The 16,127-nt window shown below is 39.8% G+C and overlaps 2 protein-coding genes and 1 long non-coding RNA gene across 3 annotated transcripts in view; 1 reads left to right on the forward strand and 2 right to left on the reverse strand.

Annotated features, from left to right (window-relative positions):
* Nucleotides 1-7,089, reverse strand: part of LOC110000254 (serine/threonine-protein kinase D3) — an 84,255-nt gene extending 77,166 nt beyond the window's left edge. The window contains exon 1 of the mRNA XM_065964017.1: nucleotides 6,780-7,089. The gene's annotated coding sequence lies outside the window, so the exon portion shown is untranslated. The remainder of the gene's footprint in view (nucleotides 1-6,779) is intronic.
* Nucleotides 274-14,424, forward strand: LOC136182753 (uncharacterized). Its single transcript, XR_010668793.1, has 2 exons — nucleotides 274-1,134; nucleotides 13,762-14,424. It is a non-coding gene; the product is annotated as an uncharacterized lncRNA (long non-coding RNA).
* Nucleotides 9,568-12,234, reverse strand: LOC136182747 (tripartite motif-containing protein 16-like). Its single transcript, XM_065964020.1, has one exon. It carries the CDS (start codon nucleotides 12,049-12,051, stop codon nucleotides 10,282-10,284), a length of 1,770 nt encoding a protein of 589 aa, XP_065820092.1. The 5' UTR covers nucleotides 12,052-12,234; the 3' UTR covers nucleotides 9,568-10,281.
* Nucleotides 14,425-16,127: the final 1,703 nt, after the last annotated feature.

Here is a 16,127-nt window from a genome sequence, read left to right on the forward strand (position 1 = left end):
ATTCTATATTCTATTTCTTAGGGCTGGGCACGTTAAGGCGTTATTTTCACATTAACTCATTAATTAATTATCGCTGACAATTATTTTATCTCACATTAACGCAGTTTTTATTATTTATTTTCTTATTGTAAAAGTCTGTTGCTCACTGGCTTTTATTTTGTAAAATTCCATCGTGAGCGAGCCTCGTATGTTGCTTACTGCTGCGCATGTCTGCTGCGCATGTCTGCTGCGGCGCTCACAGGAAAGAGGGAACAGTGTTGCCAATTTGGCGACTTTCCAAACCGCCTTGGCGACTTTTTTTGTCAACAGCTACTATCGACAAATCTAGCGACTTTTTCTGGTGTTATTGGAGACTTTTTTGGTGTAAGAAACTGACGTGAAAGCACGTATTGCTCTGCAGTTACTCAACGAGCAGCGGGTGCTGCCGTTAGCCCCTCCCCCTTCCTAAAGCATCACAGGCTGTCAGTGTAGCCTCGAGCAGCAGACCCAGCTGCAGTCAGAGAGGAGACCCACACCACTCTGCGTCCACACTGCAACCAATGCAATAAGCTTTAGTTTTGTATTTATTTGCTTTGATTACATTGTTTAAGTTGAGAAGTACATTTACAATAAAAGTGCGCTATACACTACTTTTGAATTCATTATTGGATTTTGCGCATAACAATGCGATTAATCGCGATTAATCACAGGAACTCATGCGATTAATCGCGATTAAAACTTGTAATCGTTGCCCAGCCCTACTATTTCTACATTGTGTTTGAGAGCTACTGTATTCGTCGTATGTCAGATTCTTATTGTTCCCACGGCACTTAAAGGCAACACCGGCATACTCTTACGCAATTGGACGAGAAGTGGGAGAGAGGCGTGGCCACACCCTTTGTAACCCGACACCGGACCCATGCGCTGCGTTGACTGTAAACTTTCACCATGAGCTCCGCCAGTCGGGCTCGGCGAGCGGAGGACCGAGTGTGTCCGCTGTAACGGGACTCCCCGGTGCTCCTTATTATGTCTTATTGACCTTTTCAATCGGGATTTTTTTTACTGGACAAGTGAGAGATTAATTTAAAGTTTGTGTTGGAGTCATGGAGGCTGTTAGCAAGTGGAGCCCGCAGCAGGTGGTGGACTGGATGAGAGGTAACGGATGACTAATGTTATCTTATCAGGGGTCTCTCTCCTGCTGTGCTGTTTGATTTAACTTTTACATCATTTATCAATTATCACATTTCAAATGTTTACTTATTTATATACTAGTGTTATTATTATTTTTTAAGTGGGATGGTTTACATACTCATGACATGAATTTGGACTGGTGTTTTGATGTTACTGGTTTGTTTGATTGTTTTCTTTTTGTTTTTATAGTTTGCTTTATGTATGTCTTTTCGTTTTGTCACGTTGGTGTTTTACTTTTGGAAAAATAAAGTACAAAAAAAAACATTTAAATGTTACAAACTGTGAATGACCAAATACATTTATTTAATTCAATATTTCGTTTTTGGTAATTAAATTTAAAAAAATTGCGACTGATTTCATTTGAAATCCACAATAATACAAAGTTAAACCTTCTATCTTTTACTTAAAATTAAACTTTTGGTTTAACAACCGTAGTAAATCCCATAAAGTATATTAACAATACATTTAGGTATAAATCCACTGTCCTGTATAATAACAAGTCATTTAAAATGGATAAACGTCATGATTTTATTTATCAGCTGTAACATTTGAGTAATAACAATATTGTTATAATAATTTCCCTCCATTTAGACATATGTTACTCTGAGACTAGTTTCTCTACTATATGTTTTGTAGTTAGGCCTGCACGATATGAGAACAATATGCGGTAACATTGTTCTGTATTGCGATAACGATTTGAAGTGCGATAAGTAAATTAATTTATTAAACTAAATCTGCAGACATCGAGTTAAAATCATGAGCTATCAAAAATTACGATTACAAACATGTCCAAACATTAATAACTGACTTTCAGTTGTTGTTCCTTTTATGCAAAAACCCTTATTTGAATTTAACTGGTTAGCAGCATTACAAAAGCAGCATTCATAAAAATCACAAATGACATCAGTTTAAACTTTAGATATCTTGTCCTTAAGCAACTTTACAGCGAGTATAAGTCCAAAAACTTGTTAGATCTTGTATTTTAATAGGTTTAAAACAGCTTCTTTACTCTTCAGACATGAGGTTGTAGCTGGTTTAATCAACACATCAGTCTGTACATAATAAAGCACTGTACTTTGATTTAACATGTAGTATAATACTTATCCCTCTGTTGTGATGGTTCAGGTAAATTGGGCGTAAATGAGCTCAGATCAGGCTGCAGGTTGTCACCTTGTTTACCTTTTTTTATGACATTACCTGTCCTCTGTTTGGATAGATACATGATGAGAGAGCACACATACTACGCTGGTTGGTATTACGAGCACTCTATAAAATTCATATCAGCGTGTCATAAAGAAATAAACAGGCCCGACCAGTTAACAGGTCAGCCATAAAGTGACAATCAGGCTCATGATCCAGGTGTGATAACGACCTGTTTTTAATTACTGAGAGGTTTGGACAAGAAGCAGCAGCAGGAGGAGGAGTGTGTGTAGACGCTCTGTTTTGATTCTATAAATGCATAAGGATTTTTTTATAGAGAAAAACCCCCTCAGTCGCCAAATGCTGGAACATTTTCCTTTTGGCAAGTAAATATCGGCGGCCTCTCTGCCACGTGGCGGGTAGCCGGACCAGGCTGTTGCATTGATTAAAGCTTTGCTAATTGGGAATGATTTTGCTCATAAAGAGTTTTACCTTGAGCTTGTGTCGGACTCAAAGTTTGACTTTTAATGTGAAAGAAAAAGACAATCAGAATAAGTAATCTTAAACAAAGATTAATATGACTCATATTAATGAGACGCCTGCAATATGAGTCATGCAGGCGTCTTTTTTTTGGATTCCTCTTCAGGTATATGGATGCTAAAGTTCTGGGGGCCGCCGAGCCCCTGACTTTGCTGGCCAAAGTGCACTAGTGGAGGCCCTTTGGTAAATAAAGCCGGCTGCTATCCAGCTGGTTGCTGTCTAGTGAAACTTTCAGTGCCACAAACTTTTCCCACTTGGGCTGCATTTAAATGATTTCTGCTTTTTGTGACTTTAGAGAACCTTACAGTGGACAGCGGTTTGCTTGAGGCTCAACACTGAGAACCCAAACCACTCCCAGAGGACTAATAGAAGTATACGAGCATGCTGCCATGTTGACATTAGGCGTGTGTTTGGAGATTAAACTCTCATTATTATTAGACAGAAGCTCAGGGAGTTGGTGTAGGCTTGTAGGCTCTGTACTGTGATTCACCAAGCACGTTCATCAGATTCCACGCGTTTTAAAGCAAAACGATTATTTCGGTGTCTCACGATTCGTTTTGTTTTGGATTCTTGGGGCCACGATTCAGAGTCTATTTTTGATTCAAAACGATTCTGGATCCATGGATTCAAAGTCTATTTTTGAATGAGCACATACTTCAGGATCTCCTCCAGTCATCTGGGAGACTGGCTGAATTTCTTGCTGCTCCATTTGACTTCTACTGAGTTAAAGATGTAGCCTTAGCACTTAGCAGGGAGTGACTGGTTAGCCAACAAAAGAAAAGTTATGAATCTATCTAAAATCTCAGAAGATAAGAATCTCGACTTTTACATAAATCCTTAAGTGGTCGGTTCAAATACAAAAGTCGTCAAATACTGATAATATTTGCATCCCGTTTTGTCGTCTTAGTAAGACACAAAAGTGTATGAGTATGTTTCTTACGGGCAGTCGGAGAGCAGAGGAGGTGACGCTGGCTAAATCAGGGACGAAACATTGTTTTTTTTGTTCATTTTAATAAAAGAAATGAACCAGAACTTCTGTTTTGTTTTCACCCAACGCTGTGAATGTAACTCAAATGTTCACCGTGTAGCTCTGACAGTCGGCCCCACGTCTCTGAGAGACTTTTTCTCTATGGCTTGAATTTACTGATGTGAGAAAGTGAGCGTCCATTCAGCGCCGCTCGTCCTCCCCGACAGCTAACACACAAACACATACCGACACACACGTCATTTAGCAGCGGGGACAACGCAGAGCTGAGTGTCGGCGGCGGTCAATAAAGGCTCAAACATTCCCTCCTCTTCACTGAGGGTCGGCCTCCTGCTGTTTGGAGGGTCAGGGGGTCACTGTGACTCTTTACTGTGGAGGCGGTGTTGTTTAACCACTCCAACATGATCCCACTTTTGTTCTGCATGAAAAGATGACAACACACAGGGTCAGTCACATGACCCCCAACGGCTTCATTAAGCTCTGCCTCGCCCTGGGCTTCCTGTCACTTTCTGTGTTGTCTGATTCTGATCAAACAATCAGAACTTTATTGCAACATGTTTCTCATGTGATTCAACCACAAGACTCAGGACATTTCTACCGTTTTGCTGTTGTCAACAAAAATGGAAACCAACTTGTGATTGTCTGTCTCTCAGTCCTTTCTGATTTCCTCTCTGTGGCTCTGACCTCTAAGCCCATTGGTTCCTGCTGAAGTGATGAATCTTAATCATTTTCTACTGCCTGGTAGAAAACAGTTCCTTTTATTTGAATTGTGTCTGGTTAAAAATAAATGTGTTCCCTGAAGTCGTGGTTCAAGAAAGTAAAAAAAGGGAAGCTGAACTTGTCTGTGCTGTGAAAAATTCAGCCTTCACTTTGCTCTTGGCATCGTAGAATCTTAATTTGTCACTGACCTGGATTCTGTTGTAGTATTTACACTGTAACAGTGGAGTAGACCTCTGCCTCGGGGCAGGCAGTGAGGGGGTGTGTACTTGTGGAGTTATTTGTGTGTGTGTGTGTGTGTGTGTGTGTGTGTGTGTGTGTGTGTGTGTGTGTGTGTGTCTACACTAACATTGAAGCTCTGAAGGAACAGGTTCTTTACATTTTGTGGTTCAGTATAAATTCCCTCTGTTGTCCCTTAGTTTGTACCCACACTGCTGAAACCCTCCACAAACCACAAACAACACAAAACTCTGAATCCTGGATAATCACAGAATTCGGGATAGTCAGGGAATTCCACTCTGGGAATATGGGTCACCGTTTATGGGTCACCGTTATCGTTTGCAGGTTCAGTGGTTACAACTTTAAACTGATGAACAAGTTTGTCAAAGAAACAAAGAAAATAAAACACTTCCTGTGCCAGATCTGTGAAGGCATGTTCATCTGAATGCTCGAGTCATTGACGGTTATTTTGCAGATTCATAGCAACTGATTTTATATTCATACAGAATTGTTTTCGTAACATCTTACGAAAGTTTCCCACAACTTTTTGGTTGTTGTGAAAAACAGCCACAGTTCTACTCTTAAGGTAGTGACTGTTTGGTATGGATGTACAAAAAAAGATGGATACAGCAAAGTGTTGCGTGAATAAATTCACGGTATTTAAAATCCGCCGCCAGGCGGCTCTCAACCAAAACAATTACAAAAGATGACGTTGAGGATAGCGGGGAATCATGGGAGTTCTCTTCATATTATAAAATTACAGATTTCTCTGGCTTTGATAACTGTTTGAAATATTTGAGGTATTGTAAGTACTTAAAAAATAATATTATATAACAGATGTAGTGAATTTTTTATTATTTCAGATATTTGAATGTAAAATTGTCATAAAATTTTACATATTAAAAGTATGTTTTGAGGTACCCTTAAGGTACAATCTGAGTTTGTCTTCACTGACCCAAAATACATACATGTACCTGAACATACCATCTCAGTGTTTTGGACACGTCTCCATGAAGGCTGTTTGATTGTCGATCACTGACAGTCCACGATGTCTCTCTCAGATGAGTGAGATCGTCTCTGATCTAATTACACGGATGATTAAAAAAAACTGCTTCAGGGCTCAGTCACAAACTGATCAGACAGCTGTAGCTCAGAGGTAAACACATCTGAGCTCAGCGTGTTCAGACAAATCTGCATACTTCATACCCGTCTGGCAGGTGCAGTCACACATCTCGCAGTGAATGACGACAGAATAGTTTGAGCGTGAGGAGTGTGTACACAAAGCCAGTAAACACGAGATACTGCGGCCAAAAGAGCCAAGGATTCACCTGTTCCAAATTCTCAGGTGTTTTTTTTTATCTTTTACTATAATCAATTCCAATTTCAGGTATTTGACTGTAAGTTCAATTAAAATGAACGATTTGATCTTGTCTGCTTCAGCTGTAAGAACTGAGATTTTAGATTTATAATTGACACAAATGGAACAAGTGCAGTTCATTTCTTGTATTTCCTAAATAATGTGCTAGGTCGGGACAATCTCCACAGCAGTTCTCCAGAAATTATCCAAATTTTATCCTGAGTGAAAACGGCTCTTGTGATGTCACAGTGGGATTCTGGTAAAAAAACAAAAAAAATCCCCTCCCCTCCCCTGGTATCTCCACCTATGGACTCCAACCCCAGACTAAAGCTAAACTTTTACATGTCTGTCATTTGTATTCGCTCTACAGAGGAGTGATGTCTACCGGGGAAAACTCAGGGGGCGGGGCTTATTACATTTAAAGAGACACACACACCAAAACGGAGCGTTCTGAGAGAGCTGGTTTCTACAGGGTCACAAACCTCCTCTGGTGCTTGATTCATGTTATATTTTGAACAAAGCACAGCACAGATGTTTCATTTAGACCACAGGGGACTGTTTGAAAAGGTGGAGGAGGGGGGATAACATGTCATCTTTAAGTTTATCGGGCTGTTTTTAATACATATTTAAAGAAGTTGGAGACACCGTTACCTCTGAGGATTTGGGCGGGGTTTCCGTTTCCATGGAGACGGATCAAAAAAAAAAACTGTTCGTTAAAGTTCCATCCTAACGGCTAGGCGAAGAGTTTCGGTCCCGTCTGGAGAAACTCCTCGGTCCCCCGTGGGTCCGGGACGGTGAAGTAGAGAAAAACAAGACAAGACTGAACAGCTACACTTTTTAAATGACTCTAAAAGTCTCCGTTGTTTCCAAAACTTCAAACTTCTTGACGGGCGTAGAGTCCGACCGAGCAGCAGCAGCTTCATGCGGATCTGATTATCAGAGAGACGAACACACACAGATACAAACCACCTATTATGCTGATTTATACAATTTAAGAGAAGTGTGTCGATGTTTAAAAGTAGTTTGTGAGAGTTTTGCGTGGACTGTTTTATTATCTCTAAGTGAGTCATTGTTCCAGTCAAAGACGATCACTGCCTGGACTCTCATCAGATTATTCTGTGGCGCCCTCTCATGGTAGAAATACTTCATTACACGAAATGCAATTCAGGTACATTCTTTTTATTTTAATTCATAAAAATGATTAAATCAGTGGTTTTATTTTACTTAAATTTAAAAAAAAAAATAGCTTAATTGAAAATAGGATTTAGGCTAAGCACCAAAAGTTGAAGAAGACCTCAACCTGTCACACCAACTTTAGAGAAATAAGATTTTATTATTATTGTATTAATTAAAGTTATTGATGCATTAAAATGTTTTTCTCTTTAATGTTGCAGCTGGTCAACGTGGAGTTAATCTTCATTACTTAAAATACTTCCATGTAGTAAGTTATACATCTTCACTTTTCATTTTGTATTTATATTGAAATAAAAATTTAGCCGATGCTGATTCCGATCTTTGTTTCGTAAACTCCCACAATGCCAACATTTTCTCTCATGTTTGACAATAAAAACAGGTCGGAGTTTGTTCAACAGGTCACTTTATCATTTGACCAATAAAAAACCTCTTCTCTGAATCAGTAGTTAAGTGTACTGGATAGTCAGCACTAAATTGATTTGGCACCAACAGGGCCGATATCAGCCAATAGGCTACTGATGTTGAACTGATTCATCTGTGCATCCCTACTTTATATTTGTTGTGTTTCATGTTTGTTTGTTTCAACATTCAGTATAGTGAGAAACAAGCAAAACTAGAGGTCACAATACTTCACCAGCTTCATCATAATGACTCAGTTTGTGCCATTAACATGAGGATGAGGATTAAAGTGGTAAATTGTGGGACCTCTGTCGTGTTCCTGCTGGCTTTAAGGCAGCGATCGTCTGTTAACAGATTCTTCACACATTCATTCACTAACGTATTAACAACGTTTCAACTGTCACGTCTCATAAATATGTTGGTGAAAATGTCTTTAAACGAAGGAACACCAAATCCTCTTACTGAAAAATAAATGTCAACATAAAAAGTTCTCTATCTCGATATAACACGTCGTCTCGCCCCACTCATCATTATTTACACTCAGGTATGAAGACAAAAGGTTTTAATATCATCCAGGTGACTTTACATGTGTTATTCTAAATCAGCTGATAACTCAGAGTTTATGTAAACGTCTGTAACCTCTCCATTACAGCTCTGAACACTGTTAGAAACCATTACAAATAAAGATTATTTAAAAATAAAGATCCCTCTCAGGTAACTCGGTTAATAATGACTCATCAGGTGTTTAAAGTCAGTTTCCTCTGATGACTCGTTTGAGCAGATTGAACAGACACTCATGTACACGGTTCATTTTATACCGTTATGATGCCGATCTCTGTTCAGAAATGTCATATTTTAAATGTTTACATCACTGCTCATCAGATTTAGGCTCATACTTGCAGTTTTAAAGTACGGTTTTCATTTTTTAAGACTTTAAATCGGTAATGACCCCAACTTGTCCATTAACCTCCATTCATTCAGATGGAATGATTTCACCCAGAAAGGGGCGGGGCCGGCATCGTTTGGGCAAAGTACCCGGATGGGTTGATCTCATGAATAATATGTGTATAACTGTTTCAGGAGCGCCACACTCACACAGCCCACTGGGATGTTTTCCTATAGAGTGTAAATATTGGTTTAACCCACAGTGACCCAGCCTCAGTCGAGTTATTTTAACTTTCCACAATAACTGACAGACTTCCTAATCAAAGGTTGTGGATTAAAATAATGTCTGCCTCTTTTTTTCCTTCTCCCAAAGTTTCTTTCCACTCCCACTCAAGACCTTCTTTGATTCTACTTCTGTATTCAGGTTTTACAAATGGTACCTTTACATCTATATTAATTAGATTTAAAGCTGATTTTGTAATTGAATACTTCTTCTTCTTTGGCAGCTGACATCAGCAAAGTGTCATTACTGCCATCTGCTGGATTTAAATATCCCTCAACAGACCTGTTCTCAAAAGAGATTTAAACAAGCATCTTCGGCCTCTCCCTCTTTCACCACCCTCCAAAATACTTTTCTCTTCTTACAAGTCCCTCTCTCTCTCCATTTCTGACTTCCTGTTCTGTCTATGTGTTACATACTTCCTACATTTAGTAAGTACATGTTCACCTGCTTCTGCTTGATTGCATACCTCACAAAGAGCAGATGAATGTTTTCCAGTGATATGCAGAGTACTTAACCTGGTCATTACTCCTCTCTTCTGTAGCTCCTCCCCCTCTATTTGACTTCATCTATTTCCTGCTGAACTTCCTGAATACAGAAGCTCAGCGGGTACAAACAGTAGCAGGATTTTATTTATTTTTTGTTCGCTTGAACGTTTGCAATGAAGACCAGAAGAAAACATTTAGTTCATGTGAGTTTATTCAGGATGTCAAACTTCAGTTTGTTCACACATCAAATCAGTAAAGTGTGTTCAATCATTTCATGAACACATTCACTTCATCCACACAATCACTTTGTTTGATCAGAATCTCCACTCACAGAAAACAATGATTTATCTCCTTATTGATTTAATCAGGAGGATTACATTTTTAAAACACCTCAGAGGACATTTTTACATCACTTTGAATATGAACAACAACATTTATTCTGACTAACTCATTTCTTTAAGTGTGATTTTATAGATTTTCTACAAATGTACAAAGTGGTGAGAAGAGAAAATCAGCATGAAAGAAAAGTTTGCTGCTCTCTCTCTCTCTCTCTCCTCAGACTCCTGAATCAGAACAGAAACAACAGAAAATATAAATGTATGAAAACAAATAATCAAACATGGAGAGCAGAGAGAAGTTGATATTTATCACGCAGAGAAATGTCAGTTCAGGTGAACAAAAGTCATCCTGAGCAGTGAAAGAGTCCACGGCTAAACAGACACAGGAAGGAGTGTCACTTAAAGACACTCAAACATTTACAGAACAGACGAGAAGAGGTCAAAGTACCGCCCATAAAGTTTGATTGACAGGTGACCACGATCAGATCTCAGCAACGAGCGTGGATAAAAATCAAGTTGAAGATTTAAAACACAGCAAGTTAAACATCTGTCTCATTAATGACTTCTGTCTATTTCAGTTTACACAACTCAGCAGAGTCTCCAACACAATAAAACCCGAGTCCAGCATGTAGAGGCTGAGTGAATGTGGTCTGGACTCTGTGGAGGAGAGTCATGGTTTCAGAGATGCTGTAGAAGGACAGAATACCTGCTCTGTGATCCAGGTACACTCCTACTCTGGAGGACTCAGGACCTGAGACAGGAGTCTTGACTTTGTTGTACCAAAAGTTATATCTGTTGTTGAAACAATATAATGACATCCAAGATTTGTCATTACGTCCAAATACACACTCATTCGATCTCCCTGCTCTGCTGATATTCTTGTATGTGACTGCTACAGAAACTCCTCTTCCTCTCAGCTCGACTTCCCAGTAACAACGTCCACTCAGACTCTCTTTACTCAGGACCTGAAGACATCCAGTGAATCTGTCTGGGTGACTAGAATAAGGATGGATCTCTCTCGTTAATGTTACTTTTCTGTTCCCATCAGATAATAACAGCAGTGTGTGTGCTGTGTTTGGATCCAGTGTGATGTCACATGAATATTTTAAGAACTCAGCTCTGGTCTTGGGCTCTGGTTCTGACAGTAAAACATCCACTTCAGTCACTGTCTGTGAGATGTTTGTCCATTTCTCTCTCAGGACGTCCTGTAGTTTATCTCTGACTTCTGACACAGCCGCTGTCACGTCCTCAAAGTACCTCAGAGGACGGATCTTGATGCTGGATGAGTGTGTAGATTCACTGAGTGGTGACAGTGAGGGGTAGTCGTGTAGAAACTGGTTGTGGTCCTGTGTGTGTGACAGCTTCTTCATCTCAGCGTCTCTCCTCTTCAGCTCAGTGATCTCCTGCTCCAGCTTCTCCTGAAGCTCTCTGACTCGACTCACTTCAGTTTGCTGCTGGGATCTGACCTGCTGCTTCACATCAGAGCGTCTTTTCTCCATGAGACGGATCAGCTCAGTGAACATCTTCTCACTGTTCCCCACTGTTTTATCAGCGGAGCCATTGATAGCCTCCACCTCCTGTTGGAGCAGCTTCACATCTTTCTCTCTGTCCTGGATTCTCTGCTGGATGTTTTGTCGACTCACCTCCAGCTCTCTCTGCTTCTCGCTCCTTTCTGCTGCAGCTGAGACTGTGTCATGACCTTTGTGTTCATCCATTAAACAGAGGTGACAGATAGACTGCTGATCAGTACGACAGAACATCTTCATCACCTCATCATGACGAGAGCAGACGTTCTCCTGGAGCTTCTTGGAGGGCTCCACCAGCTTGTGTTTCTTAAATGGAGCTGCTTCATAATGAGGCTGGAGGTGTTTCTCACAGTAAGAAGCCAGACACTGCAGACAGGACTTACAGGCTTTCAGTTTTCTCCCGGTGCAGACATCACAGGCCACATCTTCAGATCCAGCATAGCAGTGATCAGCAGGAGCAGCTTGGAGTCCAGTCTTCTTCAGCTCCTCCACTAAATTTGCCAACATGGTGTTTTTCCTCAGGTCAGGCCTCGCTGTGAAGGTCTGTCTACACTGAGGGCAGCTGTAGACTGTCTTCTCATCCTCTGTATCCCAGTGGCTTTTAATACACTTCATGCAGTAACTGTGTCCACAGGTAAGAGTCCCCGGATCCTTCAGGAGATCCAGACAGATCGAACAAGAGAAGGTTTCCCGGTCCAGCTGAACTCCTTTCTGCGCCATTTCTCCTCTCGGTAACAACGACTGTCTGAGATTCACTTCCTCATAACTGAAAACAAGTTTCACCTCTGATCTACAAAGCATGTGGATGTGCATGTGACTGTGCAGGTGTTGTTGGTTACACCCATCCTCAAACTGTAGATCTAAAGGGGAGGGAACCAGGAAGTATGAGGACCGAGTGCAGCAGGCTGTGTTTGAGAGCAGGAAGAAGAGGGAGGGCTGATCGAACTACGATTCATTCCAGGAAGAGGAGCGGTTTGAGAGAGATACTTGTTTACAACAGAGAACATTTCTCAACCAGCAGTATCGTCACAATTAACCACGGTGTGGGTTGAATATTTGACCCATTCAGCTGGGTTAAACAGGTAACCCTGTGTGTTTACATGCTCCTAATTTAATCCAGCAGTGTTTAACAAAATATCAGAGTTTATCCATTCAGCTTCAGCAGTAAAACAAAGACCAAGAGGAACAAGGATTTCAGATTATGTAAATAACTAAAAAAAGATAGTAGCAATAAAAAAAGCTAAGATCAAATAAAAACACAGAACAGCAATAAAATACAGGAGGGGGGGGGGGTGTGAAGGTTGTTTATAATATGTTTTGATTTGTAGTTTTTACCTGCAGTTAAAGATCGTTTTGTATTAAATGGCACCTTAAATCAGATTTCCCTGAGCTGCATTTACAAGAGCTCACCAGCAGGTGTCAGTGTGGCCACAATGTGAAACAAAACTGCTCTCATTGTTCTCTGAGGGATAAGTTCTGATTTCTGATTTTACATGAAATGAAAAAAAGGAAATACAAGTTTCACCTGAAAAAGGCTGCAGGAAAAAATATGCATTTGTCCTAAAGGAAGTGATTGATCTTAAGTTTAAATCATGAGCAAGTTCTCATCTTCACTTCATTTATATAAAGTAGCCTCCATAAGAAGACACACGTTCAAAGAAAAATAACTTGAATGACCTTCTGTTTCTTGTCTCTCCAGAGAAGGTTTTTAGAAATGTAATAAGTACCTTCATGTCGACTCAGTATTCTCCCAGGTGAGTGCACACCTTCCTCCGGTTCTCTGCAGGAAGTCCAGACTCAGACTACATTTGTTCACCAGAGTCTGAAACTCTACAGGTGACATCAGCACCATGAAGTTAGATCGAAAGGTAATGAAAATATTTCAACACTCAAATGTGACATGTAGTCTGTAGTTGTCATGTAGTCCAACCGTTAGAGAGGAAAGCCCCGCCCACATCAGGTTTTCATAATGCTGCATTCAGGCTCCGTCAGACATTTTGATAAATCACTTTTCAAGTTCAAACGTAAACAAGCGATAATTTTCGATTGTACCATTTCATATAATTCCTACAATCATAGTTTGGCACCAATTGAACACAAGACAAAACTGTTTATGATGTAATAAGGCGGGAAAAAGCAGAAAGTTGTAGATTAATTAGGCTACGGTAACAAATGATGTTCTCCTTTTTTTTTTATAAATGCTTTAACTTCTTTTCGTTTAATCATTTCTCCTTTTTAACTTTGCTTTGATTTTAAAGGCCACATGCCAAACAAAGAGGAGAACACAGATTTGAGTCATGGTGGAATCTATCAAACTGTCAAAAGATTAAAAGCAAATGTGAATGAAAAAAATACATTTCTAAACAGTTTAACCAAAGTCCTTGAATGAATTCATTGTCAGAGGGTTTGCTTTGTTATTTTGTGATCCAATGATATTTTATCTAATCAGACATATTTCTGGTGTTTCATGTTAATCTTCTCTAAATAACAAACGTCTCTGCTGCTCTCTGATTTCACCGTCAGTCGATGTTGTTGCTCTCAGCCAGCGCAGCTCCAAGTCCTGATGTGCTCCTTCCCATGGGAAACATCTGCAGACCCTAAAAAAGCTTCACAAGTCAACACCCAGCACACATGACGGAGCTGCTGTGGAGCTCAGAAGATGAAAGAAATGCTCAGAGACTGAAGTACACATTCTTATTGGAGGAATCCTAAGGTCTAAAGGATGAGCATAGTGCAGGGCATTTTCCTTATTTAGAAAATGTCAACTTCTATGATTTCAATAGGCCTTTATTGGTCATAATGGGAAGATGATTCCCATAATATGTTACATAAAATACATTATTTAGTGAGCTGTTAAAGGAGCATGCAGCTTTGTGATGACTTGTTATGAATTGTTGAACCACTGGGGTTGGATCTCTGGTGTCTTATAAACCCATGAGTTGTCTTCAAAGATTTTAAAAGCAGCCTAAAGGACCATTTGACGACTGTATCACATGTTTCTCTGCTTAAAGCTCCTGATTGGTTCAATGATGTAATATTTGTTTATCGTCTGTCTTTTGTTCTCTGTCTGAAACTCTTGTATGCTGCTGTCTTGGCCAGGACTCTCTAGTGTTGTATCTCAAAGAGAATCTCCTCCTGGTAAAATAAATGTCAAATGAAATGAAATAAATAAAAATGAGGATTGGGCGCTTTGTAAGCATGACACATAAAAAAAGAACAATCAATCAATCAAATAGTGACGGCCAAAGGAAATTAAGCACATGATCTAAATTTGAAAGAAATCATATTAATTTGGAAAGATTCAATAAAAAAATGAGCATTAGAGACTCTTTTATAGAATAGAATAGAATAGAATAGAAATACTTTATTGATCCCAAACTGGGAAATTGAGGCGTTACAGCAGCAGGTTATCCAAACACACAATATGAGCAAAAAACACAATATAATATTAAATACAAAGTAAATAAGCACTAAAAATATCAAAACTAAGAATGAGAATATATACAACCAGGATTTAGCTTAGCATTACTAGTCTAAAATAAGAAAGATTAAATGTAAATGTGCAAAAACAGAGTTGTAAATGGACAGTATTGACATAAGTTAAAGTGCATGAGTGTAGACATATTAAACATTAGACTTTATAACATTAAAGTCTCTTGTTAAAAAAACAACAAATAAGGACTTTTATTATTTATTTAGATACTCTGCGCTTTCTTCTTATTCTATTTCTATTTTTATTCTATATTCTATTTCTTAGGGCTGGGCACGTTAAGGCGTTATTTTCACATTAACTCATTAATTAATTATCGCTGACAATTATTTTATCTCACATTAACGCAGTTTTTATTATCTATTTTCTTATTGTAAAAGTCTGTTGCTCACTGGCTTTTATTTTGTAAAATTCCATCGTGAGCGAGCCTCGTATGTTGCTTACTGCTGCGCATGTCTGCTGCGCATGTCTGCTGCGCATGTCTGCTGCGGCGCTCACAGGAAAGAGGGAACAGTGTTGCCAATTTGGCGACTTTCTCGCTAAATCTGGCGACTTTCCAAACCGCCTTGGCGACTTTTTTTGTCAACAGCTACTATCGACAAATCTAGCGACTTTTTCTGGTGTTATTGGAGACTTTTTTGGTGTTAGAAACTGACGTGAAAGCACGTATTGCTCTGCAGTTACTCAACGAGCAGCGGGTGCTGCCGTTAGCCCCTCCCCCTTCCTAAAGCATCACAGGCTGTCAGTGTAGCCTCGAGCAGCAGACCCAGCTGCAGTCAGAGAGGAGACCCACACCACTCTGCGTCCACACTGCAACCAATGCAATAAGCTTTAGTTTTGTATTTATTTGCTTTGATTACATTGTTTAAGTTGAGAAGTACATTTACAATAAAAGTGCGCTATACACTACTTTTGAATTCATTATTGGATTTTGCGCATAACAATGCGATTAATCACGATTAATCACAGGAACTCATGCGATTAACGCGATTAAAACTTGTAATCGTTGCCCAGCCCTACTATTTCTACATTGTGTTTGAGAGCTACTGTATTCGTCGTATGTCAGATTCTTATTGTTCCCACGGCACTTAAAGGCAACACCGGCATACTCTTACGCAATTGGAGGAGAAGTGGGAGAGAGGCGTGGCCACACCCTTTGTAACCCGACACCGGACCCATGCGCTGCGTTGACTGTAAACTTTCACCATGAGCTCCGCCAGTCGGGCTCGGCGAGCGGAGGACCGAGTGTGTCCGCTGTAACGGGACTCCCCGGTGCTCCTTATTATGTCTTATTGACCTTTTCAATCGGGATTTTTTTTACTGGACAAGTGAGAGATTAATTTAAAGTTTGTGTTGGAGTCATGGAGGCTGTTAGCAAGTGGAGCCCGCAGCAGGTGGT

The sequence above is a fragment of the Labrus bergylta genome, chromosome 15 (genome assembly GCF_963930695.1).
Source record: "Labrus bergylta chromosome 15, fLabBer1.1, whole genome shotgun sequence".
Classification (NCBI taxonomy): domain Eukaryota; kingdom Metazoa; phylum Chordata; class Actinopteri; order Labriformes; family Labridae; genus Labrus; species Labrus bergylta.